The 23121-nt window shown below is 38.6% G+C and overlaps 1 protein-coding gene across 1 annotated transcript; it reads right to left on the reverse strand.

The window, feature by feature from the left end:
• Positions 1–554: 554 nt before the first annotated feature.
• On the reverse strand, positions 555–23121 carry PSKH2 (protein serine kinase H2). Its single transcript, XM_025433625.3, has 3 exons — positions 22943–23121; positions 17827–18493; positions 555–4505 (listed from the first exon to the last, which is right to left on the reverse strand). Exons 1-3 carry the CDS (start codon positions 23119–23121, stop codon positions 4200–4202), a joined length of 1152 nt encoding a protein of 383 aa, XP_025289410.1. The 3' UTR covers positions 555–4199.

Here is a 23121-nt window from a genome sequence, read left to right on the forward strand (position 1 = left end):
CCTCACATTTGGGGGGCCCCCATCCCATCAAGAGACACCCAATTCAGGTACCACATTCCTGACCCTTCTTCTCTGGCCCCTGCTGCCCCAGACAGGGATAACTTCCCTGGATAACCTCCTGCCTGTGCTCATCTCTGAGACTCAACCCATCTTCCCAGGTCGGCCCTATCTCCCCCACAACCTCGCTCTGCACCCCGCAATCAGTAACCTCTGTTGGCTGCAATAACTAGTCCTTCCTGACTTTGGCCCAGAGGATACCTGCAGGCGGGCTCTTTAAGCCTGGCTTTTGATAGAAAGGCACCTCAGGGTAATCGGCATAAGCAAAGAACACAAAAGTAAATTACTCCTAGAAATGACAAATATTTACATCATAACTTCAGGCAATATTGAATCTTACTATCTCTTCGCGTGGACTTGGACAAAAGGGCCTGCCTTTTGCATTCTGACCTTCTGGAATTGATCCAACATAGAGATGGAAGGAGGAGTTCTGAGTTTTTAACTCCAGATCTGCTAATTCACCTGCTGTGCGACCATGCAACAGTTACCGCGCATCTCTGAGCCTAGGCTTCCTCACCTGGAAAATCAAATTAAGGATAATACTTCATATAGGGTTGTTGTGAGGTTGTTGTGAGGACTAAACGAAATAATATACGTTAAGGGTATTGGGCATAGCACTCGGCACAGAGTGAGTGTTCAACCAACGTTAGGGGAGAATAACCTGGCTACATGTTAAAGCTATTTTCTAGCTCTTTAAAAAAATCTGAAAGCACTCACATTAGATTTTTTATTGCTTGTATTTTTATTCTGAAAGGTTCAAGTGGAAAATAGGCAAACTATCCAATTATATAAAGAACCAATTTTCACATCCGGTTAGTCCATCCCCAATTCCTCTAGGGCTACCTACTCAGGCTTCTCCCTTTTGTTATTTTTTCCCTCCTGCCACTTGCATTTTGTAACCGGGTTTTCTTTTACTATAAAGACAATGCATCCGTTTTAAAACTTTTAAGGTAGAAAGAGGTATAAAATGAAAAATGAACTTTTCTCTTCCATCACTGACTTCCTATTCTTTTTTTCCCCTGAGATAATCACTATCTCTATCAAATTCTTACGAATCTTCAAGCTTCCGAATATATATTCCATACAAATAAGGTCATACTACAATACCCCCTGCACCTTGCCTTTTCATTTAACACAATAGTATGTCATATAACAAAAGATACAGATCCACCATGGCTTTTTTAGTCCTTTGCTTAAATGTGACATGCTTTATTTGAGTTCCCCTATTGATGGATATTTATTTGTGATTCTTGTTTACATAAATAGCAGTGTTTTCTATGCTTTGGTACACATGTCTTGACACCCTTTGGCAAGAATATGGGTAAGACAAATTTCTAGAAATGCCTGCTATTAGGCCAAAGGGTCGATGCATTTTTAATTTGAATAGATATTGCTGCCAAACTGTTCCCCTATGGGGTAGAACCAGATTGCACTCTGATCTCTCAGTGGAGCATGACACTATCTGCTCTCCTGTAACCTTTCACCAAATGTATTATCCACGTTTTGAACTGCATTAATCTGATAGATGAAAAATTTTTATCTCTTTGTTGTTTGAATTTTCATCTTTTTAATTAGGAGTGAAATTGAGCATTTTTCACCTACTCATTGGACATTTGTGTTTTTATAAACTACTTGTCAAAACATTTGCCCATTTTCCTGTTTTTTTTTTTATGACTCTAAATTCTTAGTAAATAACCCACTGTTTGTTGTATGTGGTGCAGCATTATAATTTATAGTGAAAATATTGCTGTCACTAATTATACATTCACATTCATATTTATATATCACACAAAATTATTCCATTTATGCAACCTAAAGTAGAAAATTGAGACTGATTTTATAGTTATAGGAAATGTCTACTTTAGCATTTTATTTTTTTATTTTTTTATTTTTGTAAAGATTTTATTTATTTATTCATTAGAGACAGAGAGAGAAAGGCAGAGACACAGGCAGAGGAAGAAGCAGGCTCCATGCAGGGAACCCGATGTGGGACTCAATCCCGGGTCTCCAGGATTACGCCCTGGGCTGAAGGCGGCGCTAAACCGCTGAGCCACCCGGGATGCCCTACTCTAGCATTTTATTATTGTGTGTCATTAAACATATTAAGTGATACCAACTGATGAACCATTACGTACTATATCCATTCATCCAAGTGTCCCACAGATATATTTATTAGTAATATTTCAGTCTATGTACCACTTTACAAAAATTTGCTGTACTAAAGATCAGACCATATTTGCCTTGCCTGGAGAACTGAGTTTTAGAGCTTACTTCTCTTAATATGCCTTTTATAATTATTCCAGGGTAGGTATTTAGAGTCATCAAGATATTTGATGAGATGATTCTAGAAGGAACCTGTGATAATCAGAAAGAGTTGACAGGAGAAGAATGAAGCAAGAGGATCACATACTGTTTTGTGAACCATAGTGGGTGACAAAGGCTAACACTAGAAAAAAAATCACTATTGTCTGACTCCACAAAATTCCCATTTCCAGTGAGTCATGCCCCAATTAAACTATGAGTGTCTTAGGAATAGAAAATGTATTTTCAGATTCTTTTTAAAAAACTTATATTGTGGTAAGATGAAACCTACCTTCTTAACAAAATTTTAAGTGTATAATACATTTTCATGGACTCTGAGTACTAGGTCATATGCCAAAGCTCTAGAGCTTATTCATTCATCTTGTTTAACCAAAACTTTGTACTCATTAATTAGTAATTCCCTATTTCCTCTCTCTTCAGCCCCTGGCAATCACGAAGCCACCCTTTGATTCTGAGTTTGATTATTTTAGACACCTCACACGGGGGGAATCATGTAGTGCTCATCTTTCTGTGACTGGCAGATATATTAGCATAATATCCTCCAGTTCATTCATGGTTGTCACATACGGCAGAGTTTCCTTATTTTTTAAGGTTGAACAGTATCCCATCACATGTAGGTGCCACATTGCCTTTATTCATCTGTTGACAGACATTTAGCATATTTCCACACGTTGGTTTTTGTGAATAGTGAAACAGTGAACACAGCCTTGCTGATACCTCTTCCAGATCATGATTTCAATTATTTTGGACAAATATCCAGGAATCGGATTGCTAGATTATGTGGTATTTCTATTTTTAGTTTTTTGAGTATCCTGTATATTGTTTTCCACAGTGGCTGCACCATTTTGTGCTCCTACTCAGAGTGTACAAGGGTTCCTTTTTAACCGCATTCTCACCAACAATTGCTGTCTTTTATTTATTTATTTATTTATTTATTTATTTATTTATTTATTTATTTATTTTTATAATAGCCACCCTGACAGGTGCAAAGAGATATCATTAGCCATTTGATCTCTTCTTTGGAGAAATGTCTATTCAAATTTTTAGGCTATTTTTTCAAATCAGGCTGTTAGATTGTTTTTTCTTTTTTTTACTAATGAGTCTTAGGGGTTTTTGACATACTTTGGAGATAACCTCTTATCAGATATGTGGTTTGCAAATATTTCCTCCCATTCCATAGGTTGCCTTTTCATTTTGTTAATTGTTTCCTTTGCTATGCAGAAGATTTTTAGTTTGAGATAGTTCCACTGTTTCATTTTTGGTTTTGTTGCCAACTAAGTTTCTTTATATGCCCCATAATTAACAATTTCCATTAATATTGGCAGACTAAATATGAGCGTAACAAATTTGTAATTTTTACATAGTGGTTATTAACACCATACAGTAGTTTTAAGTATAAATCAATAATGTCATTATAAATACACTTATTCCCCATTTCTAACTATGCCTGCTAGGTCTCTGATTTATCATTTCTTCACATTCATATCCCTATTATCTCATATTTTATTTAATCCATCAATTCCTAAGAGTTTTTCTTCAACTATTTCTAATCGTATAAACAGATTTAGTATTTACTATATTAATTATCTTTTACAGAAGTATATTTTGGGGAATAAATATAGACATAGGAAGCAATACAGACCAAAACATGGTTAAGTTAAGGTCAACATTATCCAACAAAAACCCCATGGTCCCATGTCCCATGTCCCCAGTTTTAGGTGCTTTAATCGTGATGAAATGGTCCCTGTTGACCTAATGCTATTAATAAAGTTAACAGATTTGCCTTAAAATTGGTTAAAGTGGTTTTGGAGGTTATCTGCTCACAAAAGTGCAGACAGTTGTGATTCTTCTACTCTTACGTTTCTCATGTTCCACATATGCTTTGATTTGTGATAAGAACGTGACTTAGAAGACTGTGCAGATCCAGGACTCTGAGAGTGGGGAGATGCCCTCCGCATGAGGTTCCTGGATATGACCCTCTGAAGATTCTTCATGGAAGACCCTGCAGCCCTGGTGATCACCCAGGGATGATCCAGGACCTGCCCGGCTGACATGCGATGACTAGCCTCCAAAATAAGTAGTTTGTCTATAAAGTCCTTCGCCAAGTGGGAAATATTTGGCCAAGGCTAGGAAGGAAAAATAAATAAAATAGAATAAAATAAATATATAAAGTAAAAATGCACAAACACACATAGAGAATCATCTTCTTAATTACATAGATCAATGCATATCAAATCCAAAAGACTCTTTTTTAAAAAGTAAGTTAAATACTGTAGCATTAAATATACAGGGAATCGGAAAATCTACTTTTGAGAGCCAAAAAAAAAACAAAAACAAAAACAAAAACAAAACAAAAAAAAAACACTCTATTTGGCAAAAGGAAAAAACAAACACAAATTGTCTTCCAAACTCTCTGTTCCCGAATGAGAATTCCTTTCCAGAAATCTGTCCAGCGTGCTTCAATTAGCAGTGTGAGTTCCCACATCACATTGACGTGGGCTGGACGAGGCAAAGCAGCTGTGGTCCAGACAGTACAGCAGAATCGGGTTTGTATTTATCTCTCTGGTCATCTCAGAGAGTTCCCGGGACTCTGAGAATGAGCTAGACTGGGAAGTGGAATGGATAGAGAAATCGTCAGCTTTTTCTCTCCCTTTAAAAACTTATTCCAGACTTAGGACACCTCCATCTCCACGGCCTCCAGAGAGAAAGAGTAAAACATAAAGGGCACTTGAGTGAAGAACCTTCCTGCAGTGCATTTCTTCAACACACACTCAGAGCCCTCATTACTCCCAATCAGTTAGCTACAATACAATACAATACAAGTGGGATTGGTCATGTGGCAGAGAGACTGCAGGGTGCCACGTGTACAACCAGCTACTTGATGTTTCGGGGATTCATTCTGGCAATATTTACAGAGTTTGCACATACTTTACAATAGCAGCAATTCATAGTGACTTTTGTGAGGATGGAGACAATAGAGCTGTTGTTTTACACTTGTTTTCTGCATTATCTATCAACACATACCATAGACCTAGGAGGAAAAAAGAAAACTGTAGTTTTGTATCCGTTGTCATCTACCACAGAGAAACATTGAGAAAATTGCCAGTACAGTCACTGTATTTCAAACAATAATTTCTGGTTGACAGGTGTTTTTTTAAAAATTGCATCTCCCAAGAAGGATAGGAAATCCTTACAACCTATTGTCTTTGCCCTCATGTAAGAAAAAAATCAGACTCAATTCAGATGTCACACTCTCGATCTCTTAACACTCTATTGGCCTGGAATTTGAATCAAAAGAAGCCAGTAAAGCAATTGCTCCTTTTTTTTCCTTTATCTTATTTAGGTAAATGAGATATGAGAAATATTTATCTCCAAAATAAAAGGCATGAAATAAATGGACACATTTGCCAAATACTCAAACACAGGGAAAATAAAATGTAAACACTACATGTCTAGACAAAGTACGTCAGTGGCTGACACTCACAATGGCATATCCTCTGCTTTGGCTAGACATCTATTTGGCTCTGGATCCAGACACATTTATCTAGGCTCAAGGTTAAATTAGATGTCCCCAATGGAACATTATAAGACAAGCAACTGAATATTTCTGGAAAATATAAAATATGTGTAGTGAGATTTATGAAGAGCTCATTAAGATGACCCCAAATGAATATATACTTAAAATGCAGTTGCAGAAAATAAGGCAACATTGAAAAGTTCTTTAGCCAAAGTGCATTTTTCAAAGATGAGTTATAAATTACAGGATTCCTGAGCCATAATGAACAGCTAGAGAGCACCTGAGAGTCAATTCCATATTACACAGTAGAAAATGACAGGTATAGAAAAAAATGTCAGAACTATCTATTTTTAGCTTCTTGATCTAAAATTTATTTTTGTCTATGTTATATAAAGTATGAAATAAATTAACATACATATCTATTTTATAAATGAATAAAAATTGAGTGTGCATGCTCATAATTTTTTGACTAATAGTGCTGTATGATGAGAAATGATTTAGAGGGGCGCCTGACTGGCTCAGTCAGTAGAGTATGTGACTCTTGATCTTGGGGTTGTGAAGTTGAGCCCCACACTGAGCATAGAGATTACTTTTTTAAAAAAATGATTTGGAGACCAAACATTGAATTAAATTCATATCTTGGACTCTCACTTGATGACATCATTCAGTCCCTTTACCAGCCTGGACATCCACCTTGCCATTTCCACTTTTTGCCTAGAAAATTCCTCTGTTTTGCTTTGCTCAGGAATCTCAAAGAGACATTGCCATCAATCAGCCTATCAACCATTAGTCAGCCTGTCGACCCATCTTAAGGCGGAAAAAGTCTGGGATGAGGCAAGTGGATTTGGACTACACAGGCTGTCCAGCCCTATACAGCTCTAACATAGGGTCTCAGCCTCCTCATCAAAAAAAATGGAGACCATATCTCTCTCACTAGATTGCTATTACAACCAAATTAGATCAAGTATGTGACAAATGGTTTTCAAAATATAAAATATCATGTTCTTGTTACTATTAAATCAAAATATAGTTCTTTCTTCAGTTCTTTTGTGGACACATCCACCTACTATATTCGGAGAACTGGAAGAAGAAAACTATCCAAAACTTCTCATACTGATTCTACTTACTGTTATCATGATAAATGTGTGTCCTCAAAAACAAGTTCTGCGTTAAGAGGTAATGAACCAAGTGGAAAGAAAGGTAGCAAGACATCCAGATGGCTAACAGGCACATGAAAAGATGCTCAACATCACTCATCATCAGGAGAATACAAATCAAAACTACAATGAGATATCTGTGAGAATGGCTAAAATGAACAACACAGGAAACAACAGATATTGGTGAGGATGTGAACCCTCTTACACTGTTGGGGGGAACACAAACTGGTATGGCCACTCTAGGAAACAGTATTGGGGTTCCCCAGAAAGTTAAAAACAGAACTACCCTACAACCTGGCAGGCTCACTACTAGGTATTTGCCCAAAGGATACAAAATTACTGATCCAAAGGGATATATGCATCCCAATGTTTATAGCAGCATTATCAACAATAGCCAAATTATGGCAAGAAGCAAAGTGTCCATTGACTGATGAATGGACAAAGAATATTACTCAGTCATCAAAAAGAATGTATCTTGCCATTTGCAACAACATGGATGGAGCCAGAGTGTATTGTGCTAAGTGAAATAAGTCAGTTATAGAACCACAATTACCATATGATTCCACTCATATGTGGAATTTAAGAAACAAAACAGATGAATGTCAGGGGGGGAAGGGACAAATAATAAGAGACTCTTAACTATAGAGAAGCAACTGAGGATTATGGGGGGGCGGGGAATGGGTTAAATAAGTGATGGGAATTAAGGAGGGCACTTGACAGGATGAGCACTGAGTGTAATATGTAAATGATGAATCACTAATTCTATTCCCGAAACTAATATTATACTATATTTTAACTAACTGGAATTTAAATCAAAACTTAAAACTATAAAAAAAAAGAAAGAAAGAGAAAGAAGAAAGAAAGAGAAAGAAAGAAAGAAAGAAAGAAAGAAAGAAAGAAAGAGAGAGAGAGAGAGAAAGAAAGAAAGAAAGAAAGAAAGAAAGAAAGAAAGAAAGAAAGAAGGAAGGAAGGAAGGAAGGAAGAAAGAAAGAAAGAAAGAAAGAAAGAAAGAAAGAAAGAAAGAAAGAAAGAAAGGTAGCACTTGCTTTTATTCTGAGGTCATTCAATTAATTTAGTGACAAGCAAACTGTAATATTTATGAACAATTCAGTCCTTCTTTATTCCCTTTGCTCTTTCTTCCTTTCCTCATCTGGTTCTTTGTCTATTTGTCTATCCTCTCCAATAGAAATTGATTAAACTGTATAAAACACAATAACAAAAAGAAGGTACAAACTGAAATTTAATACTAGCAGTTGCACTATCTATTCACTTTGGAAGAATAAAGGGAACTTAGAGGAATGGTATTTTATATTCTATTGGTCTTGATTCTTTCACCTTTAAGCAGAGAAGTAAGGAATGATGTTAGTTTTTTGCGTTCTAATTTCTTGATGAATAATTCCTCCTAATGTAGTTCGATTGCAGAAATGATTGTAGAGAATCAGTAGTAAATCATTATTAAGAAGCTAGATACTAACACACACACACACTCACACATGCACACACATACACAGCTCCTAAAATTCTAGATGCAACATCTCATAATTTAAGTATTGTAATTAACATTAAAATTTGCTAAATAAGAGCTTAATGAAGTACAGGGTAATAATTATTGATGGATTTAATTATAGTTTTCAGAAAACTACAAATATCTGTTTTTAAGTAGACAGATAAGCTACCATTAAAATCCCTGGACTAAGAGCACTCAAAGTAGAATTTATCTCCTTAAAAATAGTAGCACTTAGTGGTGCCTGGCTAGCTCTGTCAGAAAAGCACATGCCTCTTGCTCTTGGCCTTGTGAATTCGAGCCCCCCATTGGGTATAAAGATCACTAAAATAAATACATACATACATACATACATACATACTTTTTAAAAATTTGTTTTATAGAATATTTATTCAAAACTTCTACTGAGGGCACGTGGGTAGTTCAGTCAGTTAAGCATCCAATTCTTGGTTTCAGCTCAGGTCATGATCTCAGGTCCTGGGATCAAGCCCTGTGTCAGGCTTTGCACTCAGCACATAGTCTGCTAGAGATTATCACACTCTCCCTCTCCCTCTGCTCCTCCCCTGATCACCCTCTTTCTCTAAAATAAATAATCAAATCCTTAAGGAAAAAAAAACACTTCTACTGATGACAATTCTCTAACTAGCATTTTCCTTCCTTAAACTTCAGTGACCAACCTTGGTAGGATTTCACTTAAGCTTTGCAATTAAATTTTATATAAATGTGCCCAAAAGTACCAATTAACTCTCCATGATTTTATTAGTCATAGACCAGAAAAAAATCACTCTTCCTCATGTCAGAAAGCAGGAGATTCTATCATCTTTATATTATAAATACTTAAAATTTAAAATGTTTTCTCCCCAATCTAAAAGCAGACCTTAAATTGTTTTATCTTTGCCAAAGTTAAAACTGTTCAAAGACAGAGCTAATTGCGTCAGAATGCTTTATCTATCGTGGCATTTGTAAACCCTAGAAAAAGTCAGGAGATATATGCAAGTTATTACAAGTAACATCTAATTAAAAATGGAAAAAGAATCAATCCTATACCAGGCTCACAAAAAGAATATTTTTGTGAGTTAAGGAGTTCCTGACAGGAGAGAAGTGATGCTTCCAGTTTTTCTTATAAGGAAAACAGTGGAATTTAGAGAGGATTGTACAGTCTAATTTGCTTGAGTATTATCACATTTTGAAACACTCAAGGTTAAAAAGAGATGTGTTCACTTTTTAAATAAATAAATGGATAAATGGATAAATAAATAAATAATAGAACATAAGACGAGAAACTGAACTAGTCTTTGAAATCTAAATCAATAGTTGATTTGTTGCCCCATATATAATATATATTAGAACCCAGTTCCTATTATACATCTCATAAACCAGAACACAAACATAATATTAAATTTTGATATTTGTAGGTTGGCAAAAACGTCATGCAAATAGTTATTTTCTCTTCAACTCCATGAATTCCGTTGATGATATCAAGGTCAAAAAGTGCAACATAATCAAGGAAACAGATAAGTACTTTACACTCTTATAAACTACCCGTTATACCAAGGGTAACATCTACACAGCCAAAATGAAATGCACATGGTTTCAATGCCAAGAAACACTCACTCAGATTGTGTTTAAGGGAAGAAAATATACTTGTACAATTTAAGTCAGAGAAGAGATGAAGAAAGTGATCAAAAGAAAATGAGGTGCATTTGATGTATGTGAAAGATGTGAAATGAAAGATTTTATAACCATTAAAATTATTTTCTGTAAAACAACTTTCAACTTTCAAAGTAAAAATTTCACTTAAAAAGTTGAGCACCACATTTTTGTGAGTATAAGTTTTTAAGAACTAAACCACAGGAATGGTAACCAAATTACAAGAATTATGGCCTAACTGAAATGTGGTTCATTTCATTATTGAAATTCTAGTCATGATGGAAAGAGGATAAAAGAGAATCAAAGAGCCAAATCTTCTGTTCTCCTTTCCCTTTTTCCTACTTAATAATCTCAATGGAAAAGAAATACAGCAGAGAAAAAATAAAAGAAATTAATGGGGATGAGGATATAGAAAGAAAATTGGGGTCATGGCTGGTGAGCAAAATCCATCAGATATGTTACTTTTAAGTCAGGGCATCAATAAACCTTTTCCTACCAGTAGGGCAATCATAGGTGAATCTAAGTACATGGGGACCATTTTCTATTAATATCTATGTAGGATTTCTTAAAAATGTTTTTAATACCAGTGTTTATCTTTGCCAGCTGGCTAATATGGTTACGAGACTCATTTTATTATCAATTTTTTTTCACATCAAAAAAGATTACTGTGATATAGTGCAATATAATTAGACAATAATACAATTCCCAACTCCTTGGCGAGAATGTGTAATTAATTTATCATTAGCATTAAAATGTTAACACCTCACTTTTCACACTTTCCACTTAAAAGGTGATAAAGGTATACTTGGCCTATATATAGGCCTTCATATATATATGAAGATACTGGTTATATATAGGCCTATATACTGGCCTATATATATATATTTATATATAAATATAAAGATTTTTATATTTATTTATAACTAGTAACTTAGTTAAGTAAAATTCAAACTTGTAGTCCCACTGTTTCCCACATTAATAGTAATAGTAACAGAAATAGCTAACACATATATAGTGCCCTGTACTAATATCTGAAACTATTCTAAGCACTGGACATTTTTAAGCTCGTTTGGTCTTCACAACAACGCTGTGAGTAAACACTGTCATTATTACTATTTTACAAATAAAGAAACCGAGATACAGAGAAATTAAGAAATGTACCCAAAGTCACACAGTTAGTAAAAGGCGGAGCTGAGAATGGATCCAGCCAGCATTGCTCCAGCCCTTAACCATAACACTACACTGTTTTACAAAATACCCACATAAATATACACTCACCTGCACACAATGCTCTAAAACTGTTCATTTTTACTACATATTCCCTTTTACGTATTTTTGCATATATCGTTCTGTCTACTTGGAATGTGTCAATCTCCCTTGCAGAAACTCCTCCCTTTCCTCCAAGACACAGCACAAATGTCCCCTCCTTCAAGAAATCTGACTCAAATTTCCTAAGCAGTAAGACTGTCTTCCCTTGTTCCATGGACTTTGCACCTCTGCTCCTTCATGTAGCAGAGCACTTACATTTGAAGAGATACATAAAAATCCTTGGTCTCTCAGGCACCTGGGTGGCTTAAGGATCCAACTCTTGATTTTGGCTCAGAGCATGATCTCAGGGGTGTTAGATGCAGCCCTGAGCCGGGCTCCCTGTTCAGCAAGGAGTCTGCTTGAGATTCTCTGTCTCCTTCGGCCTCTCACCCTGTTCACACTCTCTCTCTCATTCACATAAATAAATAACTCTTCAAAAAAAAAAGAGTACTTGGTCCCTCAGACAAGACCATTTGCTTCCAAAGAACAGGGAAACAGGGACACCGAGCATTTTCATGTGGATGTGGATATTCCCAGAGCTAACCACAACTCGTGGCCAGAGGAAGGCCTGACAAGGAGGGTGGAGAGCACACAAGAAGGCTTTCCAACAGTCTCTGGGAGAATGATGGATGAGTCTTTTACTTACTATCTCCAGCATGAGCCCTGCTGCCAAGCTGAAAGCCATCGTGATGGTACTGGTGATCCAGTAGCTAAGTAAAGGCCTCCCTCACACAGGAGACAGGATTTCTTTTTTCTTCACCAGGCGCTCAGTCATTCTACCCTGGTTGCCTCCTGGCCATTGCAAGAAGCGACTGAAAAGGGGAACTCCTACCTCTACCCTGAGAAGCCCAGTGAGTGGAGTAAATGTACCCTTCCAAACCATCCTAACATTCCAGAATGAATTTAATAAATTTAGCAATTGAAGATACTGGTTATCTAAACTTTACCTTGCTATAAATTAAAATTTGAATTCTATGTTCAATGCAGTTATAGTTGAGATATATTTATTCATGTAGTTATAAATCAGCATCTCTTAATAATTTTTTAAAGATTTTATTTATTTATTCATGAGAGACCCAGAGAGAGAGGCAGAGACATAGGCAGAGGGAGAAGCAGGCTCCTCGCAGGGAGCCCAATGTGGGACTCGATCCAGGACCCTGGGGATCACACACTGAGCCAAAGGCAGATGCTCAACCGCTAAGCCACCCAGGCTTCCCAGAATCTCTTAATAATTTTTTAAAAGCAATTATTTGTGTTAAATGCATTCTCTCTGCTTAACTCTTCATGACATCTTATTGGATCTAAGGAGGAAATATGATACAGGCCCAGCCTTCAAAGACCCAACAATGTCTTAGAAAGATTGCATAAATGTCAAAGCAAAAGAAATTCGTTATAATCCTATACACTATTCAGGAAAGAGAAAGAATAACACAAGTGGAATGGTCATCAAAACTCCATGAAGGAATATATTTCACCTAAAATCAAGAAGAATTAAACATTATTATAGCTAATCTTTTGCTTACACATGGATATATATATATATTATATTTGCTTATACATGGATATAGATATGCATATAATATATTTGCCAAGTGTCTAGCAAAATATTTGCTATATATATATTAAACACATTCTTCTTCTTCATCATCATAGGAGCTACAGCACTTAAATCTCAGGAAGTTTTGTTCTATTTATTGCACTTTTCCACCTGACTTTTAGAGAAAAGAAGTGATTCACGCAATGTGTCATACTTGGAATTTTATTTATAAACAAAGGGACTTTAAAAAGCAACCCACATTTATTATCTTACAGTTCTGCAGGTCAAAAGGAGTCTGACAAGCTAAAATCAAGGTATCAGCAGAGCTGCCTCCTAGAGGTTCCAGAGGAGAGTTCTTTCCTTCCCTTTCCTGTGTCTAGAGACTGCACACATTCCTTGGTGCGTGACCTCTTCTTCCATCTCCAAAGCACATCGCTCCAATCTATGCTCCCTTCATCACATCTCCTCTTTCTATCTTTGACACTCCAGCCTTCCTATTGTAAGGATCCTTGTGATCACCTCGGGTTCATCCAGATAATCCAGGATAATCTCTCCATCTCAAGATGCTTAGTCTCATTTGCAAATTCTTTTTTGCCACGGAGGGTAGCACATCTACCGACTCTGGGTATTAGTGTATGGACTTTGGGGGGCTATTATTCTGTCTACCACACTTATGCTTCCAGAATCAATGGTCACCCTGGTATTTAAATAATTGGTGCATTTAGAAATTACTTTGCTTGCTGATAAATGGTAGGAATACAATAATATGATGACAGAGAAAACATGATGATATACTTTTCTATGTCTACTAATCTATGTTTCTATGTCTACTATCTTGTTTTATGGATTGAATATTTGTGGACTGAATATTTGTGTCCCTCTGAAATTCATATGTTGAAGCTCTAATCCTTGTATCACTATATTTAAAGAAGGCTCCACAGAAGTAATCAAGGTTTTAAATGAGGTCATAAGGGTAGGATCCTGATCTGATAGGATTAGTGCCCTTTTAAGAGATACCAGAGAGTTTGCTCTCTCTGTCCCTCTCTGCCTCTCCCTACCCCACCTCTCTCTCTCCACACACAGAGGTCACGAGAGCACACCATGAGATACCAGCTGCCTACAAGCCAAGGGAAGAGGCCTCTTCATGAAACCTACCTTGTTGGAAATTTGATCTTGGACTTCTAGGCCCCTAGAACTGTGAGAAATAAATTTCTGTTGTTTAAGTCATCCAGTCTGTGGTATTTCACAGCAGCTTGAGCTAAGACACTTAGTTTGTGTCTTGTAAAAGAATGTGAATATGATGGACATAGGTGCCTGACAAACACAGGAAAGAAAGCCAATGGGATATAAACCCAGTAATGTATTTCACAATCTGGCAATCTGTGTTGCATGTTGTCTGAGGCTACAAACAGGCATCTCCTCAAGTAGTAGAGGGTGCCACTGTGGAGACAATGTCAATGCTCCATCCGGATTATGAGCTCCTCTTTTCTGTATGTACACACACCCCCTTCCTTTGGAGTACTTTGCTTCTAAAACCCAACACCTTGCTTTTTTTCAATGACCGTGCTGTGGCTCCTGGAGCTACTTGCCTTTGATCCTCAGAAAATGTAAAAATATACCACCAGCTCCCCACCACCATCACCCTCACTGACTAACAGAGAGAGGTAGGTGTGAAAATCCAGCTCACCTGGGTTGGAAGAATGTTGAAGAATTCTTCCCTGCAAGATGAGGCTGACCTTTATGGCTTAGTCCTCCTCACCTTCCCAGTCCTGCTTACCCCACTCCCTGACCTGTCTCCCTGGGAGTTGACTCTTAATAAGTCACTTGAACATGAAACTTCTTCTCAGGGATTTCTCAGCCTTTTAGGGAATCCAACCCTAGAAACCCTCAGAATTGAAGGACAAACATTATATGGTCTCATTCATTTGAGGAATATAAAAAATAGTGAAAGGGAATAAAGGGGAAAGGAGAAAAAATGAGTGGGAAATAACAGAAAGGGAGACAGAACATGAGAGACTCCTAACTCTGGGAAACAAACTAGGGGTGGTGGAAGGGGAGGTGGGCACTTGATGGGATGAGCACTGGGTGTTATTCTATATGTTGGCAAATTGAACACCAATAAAAAATAAATTTATAAAAAAAAGAAACCCTCAGAATTAAACCTGATGAAAGGACTTTTTAAACAATATATTGCTCATTATTTTTGCACATTAAAAAAGCAATAGCAATATCCAGTCCACACATGGCCCAATAAAGCACACCCCCGGTACTTAGACTGTGTGTGGTCTCTTTCCACATTGAAGCTGGGCTAGCCTAAGGCTCATAGAACTCACAATAGAATGAGACAGAGGTAATGCTGTGCCATTTCCAAACACAGCCTTGAAAAGCACTGGCAACATCCACTGTCTCCCTCTTGGAACACTCCCTTTTGCAAGGCCTAAACTACCATGTAAGACTACTACTACTCCGCTGGAAAGATGCCATGAAGAATCCCCCAGGGAGAGAAGGCCCTATGAAGCAAAGAGAGAGGAAGGTGAATAAGGCCTACGGTTCTGGTGACCTAGTTGACCCCAAATTTCCAGCCACCCCCACCAAGATATCAGACATTTGAAAGACCATCAGGGACATTATCTCAATCAAGGCCCCATGACTGTAATTCCATCCCACATCACATAGGACGGAAGAGTCACTGAGCTATAAGCAAAACAGAAATATGAATTCTTTGTAAATAAATGAACAACAGAGACAGAAAGATATTCGAACTATAAAGAGAAAAACCAAAATGATCTATAATCCCCACACCAGGAAAGAAGTTCTGCTAACATCTTACTGTATTTCTTTTAAGCCTTTTTCCTATGCATACATTTTTCCACATGATTGTGACATTCTCTATATGGTTTATGTTCTGCCTTTTTTTTTTTTTTTTTTACACTTGGTAGCATACTGAGAACATTTTCCAACATCCCTACAATTTTTAAGCAGGCATAATTTAGGGACTATCATACTCGATCATATGGATGTTTCATAATTTACTCAAATGTTCTTTTAGGGTTTTTTAAAATGTTCCACTTCTGTAACTGTAGGTCAGATGAGCATCTTTATACTGAAACCTTTGTCGCATCTGGAATTATTTCCTTAGATTCTAGAAGTGCAAGGGTGCCTGGGTGGCTCAATGGGATGGACAGCTACCATTGGTTCAGGTCTTGATCTCAGTGGGCCCTAGGATTGAGTCCAAAAAGGGGTTCCCTGCTTAGTGGGGAGTCACAAATTATATTTCTAAGAATAGAATTGTGCTCTGTCTCTCAAAAAAATAAATAAAATCTTTTATAAAAAAAGACTCAAACAAGTGGAATTACTAGATCAAAATATATAAACTTTTAAAAGTTCTAGATATATATTTTAAAATTGCATCCTAAGAAATCTGTAAAATCTGCCCTCAATCATCAGTAAATGAGATGGTTCATCTCTTAGTACTCAGCAGCAATAAGCAGAGCTGAAGGGGTTTTCTTTTTATCTTTATCAATTTGAAAATTTTTTTAAACAAGACTTTGTTTTCATTTGTATTTTTTGGTTATTAGGGAGGCTGGACATCTTTCCAACTTTTAATAAAATGGTACTGCATTATCTGTGAATCCTCACCATCCTTTCCCACTTCCCTATGTAAGTCTCAGTTCTCAATCACCAATTTGGAGGAGTTTTTTAAAATGCATACATATACAATAAAATATTAAAGCTTTGTCAAAGTACAGAATATATAATATTTAAATTAATTTATATAGATTTAAATTAAAAGTTATTTAGCTTTTGATTTTGCTTAAGATGTTAAATATATAGATGTTATACCTTAAGTAGATATCATCAAACTGTCAAAAATTTCCTTCATGAGACAAAGAATCCTTTCATAGTTCAACATACACTATATTTGGTCACTTGCTGAAGATGAAATGAATTTCCCCTTTTGTCAGGCTTCCTACACACAAGCATTCACAACTTCCCTTCTCTACCCCAAAACAACAAGAAGTGAACACATTCATAAACACCGGGAGTTCCAAGTTTAAAGAGTAGATAAATATTTTACACAAGCTACGAGATTAAACATTTCCTACCGAGGAAACATTACATTACAAAAAGGGCTTGGATCACCTAGATTCAAGGCAGAAAATCTCTCACCAAACACCCAAGGGTCATGCTGAGCTTCTGAGTACACATCAGCCTACTCAGCTGATAGAAGAAAAACTACAAACTCACTTGTCTACTTAATTATCAATGTCATATGCTAACCACAGACAACTCAGTAATCCAGGCCTTTGCTACCTTGAGACCAAGAGCTCTCAGCCAGGGGTGATTTTGCCCCCATAGGGGACATTTAACAATGTCTGGAGACAATTTTTGTTGTTGCAACTTGAGGAAGGTGTTGAATCTAGTGTATTTACTAGATATCCAGTACATACCAGTATCTACAGTAGCGTATGGGGGCTGGCATGGAGACCCACCCAGTATGCCGTTAAACATCCTGCAATGCACAGGACAGCCCCATTCCCATCCTCTCCCCTCCCCTCCCTGTAAAGAATCATCTGGTATCTCTCCTGCCCCACACAAACTTACTGCATGGCTCTGGGCATGCCATACACCCTCCAGGACTTGTAATAAATTAATAAATCCTGTTTTTTTTCAAAGTTAAAAAAAAAAAGAATCATCCAGCCCTAAATGTCAATAGTGCTGAGGTTGAGAAACTACACTAGGTTAACTCAATAGGAATAAAATTATTTCTTACCTCTCCCGTATAATTATATTTGCCTTTCAGAATCTTCCTGTAAAGTCTTGTATGGCTTTCATCATCAAAAGGCAGGACTCCGCTAAGTAAAACATACGTGATTACACCAAGAGCCCACATGTCCACTGCACTGGTATAAGGTCTCCTTAGCAAAATCTCGGGGGCTACATACTCTGGGGTCCCACAGAGTGTCCTCATTGTCCAGTCTCCACTTTTGTTCCCAGAATGTGCCAAACCAAAATCTGTGATTAAAATCTTTGACTCGGCACCCGGATGATAATATAAGAGATTTTCAGGTTTTAGGTCCCTGTGGGTTATTCGCAATGCATGCAGATACCTGATACCATCAGCAACCATCTGGAGAATTCTGACAGCATCGTGCTCTGTAAAGGATCCCTGAGTCATGAGTCGGTCAAAGAGCTCTCCTCCAGTAGCCAACTCCATCACCATGTAAACTCGATCCTGGGCCTCAAAGATCTCCACGAGCTGAACAATGTACTGGTGGCTCACCCGCCTCAGGATGGTGAGCTCTGAATCACACGCTTCTCGGCCTTCCCTCACTCTGGTTTCCACCACTTTTATTGCAAAAGGTTTCTTGGTGGTCTTCTGCTCCACCCTGACAACCTTGCTGAAATTGCCTGTCCCAATAAGAGCCTTGATGTCGTATCTATTGGGAAGAAAAGCCAAATTTGTTATCCTCTGAAGTGATGTTTCTTAAAAATTATCTGAGTTGGTGCTTTATATCATCTTTTCATCTTTACATCTCCCTATCTGATTCTTTGCTCGCTATTGCTTAATTATATTTATTATATTTGAAAGCCCCCCCCCAGATTCATCTTTGAAATGGAGGTAAGCAATGTTAAAGCAATCAGTTGGCAGAAAGATAACTATTAAGACAACCATCTTAATAACAGCAGCTACCATTTAATTAGATACTTATTGTATGCCAGAAAATTTACTTTTAAAAAAATATTTTTTAAAAAATTTACTTAGTAAAAAAAATTTTTTTAATTACTTTTTTTAAAAATTTACTTTTTAAAAAAAATTCTTGGGATCCCTGGGTGGCTCAGTGGTTTAGCGCCCGCCTTCAGCCCAGGGAGTGATCCTGGAATCCCAGGATCAAGTCCCACATCGGGTTCCCTGCATGGAGCCTGCTTCTCCCTCTACCTGTGTCTCTGCCTCTCTCTGTGTGTGTCTCTCATGAATAAATAAATAAAATCTTTAAAAAAAATTCTTCTTACAATGTCCCTATCAGCTAATATAATACTATCTATCCCCCTTTTTCAGATAAGGAAATGAAGAATAACATAAGTTAAGTGATTTCCCAAGGCCACGTACATAGTAGTTGAAATGGATAGGATTTAAATCCAACCCCTTCAAGTGTGTTTCACCAAAATTCCCTTGAACTTTGGGACAACCTTCTACCATTTTCGTTCCTCCCTCCAGCCCTTGTTTTTACTATTCTGAAACAACAACCAACCCAGGTGGAAAGAGTACAGAAAAGAAACCTAGTCCTGTTTATAGCCTCTCTCTCATAAGAAGTAGGAAATCATATCAAAAGACAGGGCACAAAGAGTCTTCTTCAGGTTACTTGATTGTGAGCACACATGCCCTACTGCGCCCACGATAGCAACCTTGACAGATGATCACTGATAAACACGTCTGATGGGGGTGGTGTTTGAGCCACCGTTTCCTCCCAGCTTATTCCCTACACTTACACTTTCTACCCAAGAAACCGAATTTTATCAGGGGATACACGTTAACGTGTAAAGTCATTATCTCTCAGCTAGTATTTCAAAGGCTGGTGATCTTACACTTGAACTATCTGTGTAAACGTCTACGCCAATTTAAGAATTTTATCAAGTTTAACTGCCTATCTGAGAGATGTTGAGAAAGTGCATCACTTAGAATCATGATTTTTACAGCTGGAAAGAATATTGGAGAATGACCGAATCCAACCCCTCATTTTACAAATGAGGAACTCTGAAGATCAGGTTAGCAGATGGATTAAGTTCTAGAGTGAGGATGAGAACCCAGGTCGCCTTATTTTTATCATAATTTGCTGCTCTTCCCCTTTATTAAAACTTCTCCTGGGAGAGGAGGCCAGGGAGTGGAGTGTGCTGAGGGGAGTGTGCAGGGAAAGGTAATGCTTTCAACTGCACACTCAGTACCAGAGATTCAAATGCAAATATAAATCTGTGTTGTAAATAGCCTTACTTCTTTTTTGCTGAGTTCATTCTTCCAGTAATTTCCCCCCCTACCTCTCTGTTCCTTATATTTCTATGCTTCCTGAATAAAAATGGCATTTGGCTGCACTGGCTTACAGAAAACAGCTTTGTTCTATGCAATGCATTTAATTTTCTGGCCAATTACTTTATCAAAACAGACAGCAATTTACTCATCTTAAATAGATTCTGTTGCCTCTTCTCTTTCCAACTTTGCTTTTTTATTCACGTGCACACTCAGGTTGATTTTGAAGATAATCACAGGCATTTCAAATGCTACTGCTTTGCAGACCGACCAAAATTTACATTTACCTCTAATGTGGATGAAAGCACTTTGCAAGTACTAATTTTTCACTACGCCTTCAAAACTGCAGGCAAATTCATTTGTTCATGGAATTAATCATCCATTATCAGCTGCATTACCATCTCTGAGGAACTACACTCTTTTGTTTAAATAAAAGGAGCTTTATTCAATGCTGCTAAGGGGCCCTCATATACCAAATACTTGAAAAAATGCTAGTCATCTGGCATTGAAGGAAACCGTAGGCTTAAAGCCAAAATGTAGAGTACTGGAAATAAATGGTTTCAGACTGAACAACAAATGTCCCATAACAAATTCCTGTAACTGCAGCCTTGCTTGATGGCCATGGATGGTGACCATTTTTATGACTTGAGTGGCTATATCTTTGCAGCACCTGGCCCAGAGGGTACAGCAATAAATGTTGAATGAAAGAATCACTCACTAAATACATATTATTTCCAAATTATCACTTATATTTCGAAAACATTAAGGATCAAATCAAGCATTGGAGAAGGCATTTACAAGGCCATTCCATTCCTTCCCCTTCCACTCTTCTGCTCCTCCCACCGCCCGACCCTCAAAGTTAATTTTGTAGGTGGTGCAATTTTACATCATCCTCAGAATTGAAATCATGACTCTAACTTCAGCTGCTACAGACTGGGAATTTTTTGAACATGCATACAAAAATGAAACACGGAAACAATAATAATATCACAACCTATTTGATAGAAGCAATTATAATGAACTCCCAAGAAGAAAGTGCATATAGTCAGATTTAAATTCTATCATCTCTATTCTGCAAGAGTTATAAATAGAGTCACAATGGAGAAGAAAGACAACAGTATTTGAGACTCAAGTCTGCCACTGACTTGAACAAGTCACTTTATCATCTGGGGGTTAACTCTTCATCAGGTCAAAAGCCTTGAGTCAGTCGCTAGAGCCCTTACAATGTTGTGACCTTCCCCGTCTATGACCCCTGCACACTCTAAAGAACTGGGACTACCCTGCACATGGAGGTTATGAGAGTGGGTAAGACTAGACCACAGCAGCCTCATTTCTCTGGCTACAGATGACCAGAGATGCCATCTAACCAATTCAGAAGTGATAAGATCCCTCCCATGTCCATTCTGATTTAGGTACAATTGGATCAGACAACTTTGTCTCCATGCTTAGCAGCTACTGGACTAATCCACAAGGTCTCCTTGTATTAGAAGTTCCCCCGTAGGCCAAGAAGTGGCTCTGCACAGACTCTATTCACAGCACTGCGGGGAAGTGAGCATACAATTCAAGAGCTGGAAATGTCCCTGAGAAGCCAGATGAGCCACCCACCAAGCCCTGCAGGGTGGAAGAGGATTTCATGATTCTCTTCCTCTGTACGTCTGCCATGATACACTCTGGAAGTTATTTTTTCAGACCAACCAACCTATCATCCCTGCTCATTTCGTACATAGGGGTCAGCTAGGTCTTATGTGCACCTTAGCTCAGTAAAGACTTGATTTGGGACGCCTGGGTGGCTCAGCGGTTGAGCATCTGCCTTTGACTCAGGGCATGATCCTGGGGTCCCAGGATTGAGTCCCACATCAGGCTCCCTGCATGGAGCCTGCTTCTCCCTCTGCCTGTGTCTCTCTGCCTCTCTCTCTGTGTCTCTCATGAATAAATAAATAAAATCTTAAAAAAAAAAAAAAGACTTGACTCATGAACTAAGCAGCACAATTTGAATGTATCACTTTAATTATCCTCACAACATTCATATGGGGTAGATATTATGATTATTCCCATTTTACTGAGACCAAAACTGAGGAAGGAGAGAGGCTAAGGCACACTCTGGTCATCCAGACATATGATAAAAGACACAGGAGTGGATCTCAAGTCTGGCTGACTCAAAACCTTATTTCTATTCTATGAATTACGATCTCCTTTTCCAGAATGTGGTCAAGATCCTTCACAAACAGGCCTGTCTGGACCCAGCCCCAGCGTATGTGTGGCAAGGCCCCCATCAGCCATGTAGGGCTTGGGGGACCCTCTCCTTCCTTCCCCAGCTCTGAAGTCCCAGATTTTCCCTCTTTCCTTGCTTCTGTCCCTCCTCTACTTTCAGTCTGGAATCCTCCCACTCCTCTGCCCTCCCTGCTCAGAGGGTCAAACAGAATCTGCCCCAACACTTGTTTAAAAACCATGAGGAAGACTCTGTCCCAAGACTATCAGGACTGGAGTCCAAGCTATGGCAGCAGGGGAGGGGGACTGGCTTCAGCCCCGTTGAGACCAGAGGCCAGTTTTCAGTCCTGGGCGAGCTAGTAGAAGAGGAGTCCTAGAGGAAGGGCCTGCGGAGGGAGCCGGTCCGGCAGGTGCTGGCCCAAGGTGGGCAGAGACCCGGAGGAAGCGGCCCCCTGATTGCATTTCAAGGGGAGGGTGCTCCGGTCCTCGGGAAAGACCTTCCTGCAAGACTTTTACATCTCAAAGGGGTTAGAGAAAGAACTTAGGGCCCTCAGGGGCCTTGCATCCCAAAGCAGCCCGCCTGGGGTTTAATCAGGCCTCCGGGGGAGGGTTCGGGGCCTTCCCCGCCCGGGCCCCGCCGCGGGGCCCTGCACCTTACCTGGCCAGGACGCGGGGGTGGAAGTGGGCGCGGAAGCGGGCCACCTGCATCCTGCGAGCCGCCTCGGCCACCGCCTCCGGCCCGGGGCCCCCGGAGCTGCCGCGGCCCTCGCGCTCCTGCCCGCCCGGGACCCGCTCGGGCGCCCCCGGGGTCACCTTGGTGCTGGCGCCGCAGCCCAT

The sequence above is a fragment of the Canis lupus genome, chromosome 29 (assembly GCF_003254725.2).
Source record: "Canis lupus dingo isolate Sandy chromosome 29, ASM325472v2, whole genome shotgun sequence".
Classification (NCBI taxonomy): Eukaryota; Metazoa; Chordata; class Mammalia; order Carnivora; family Canidae; genus Canis; species Canis lupus.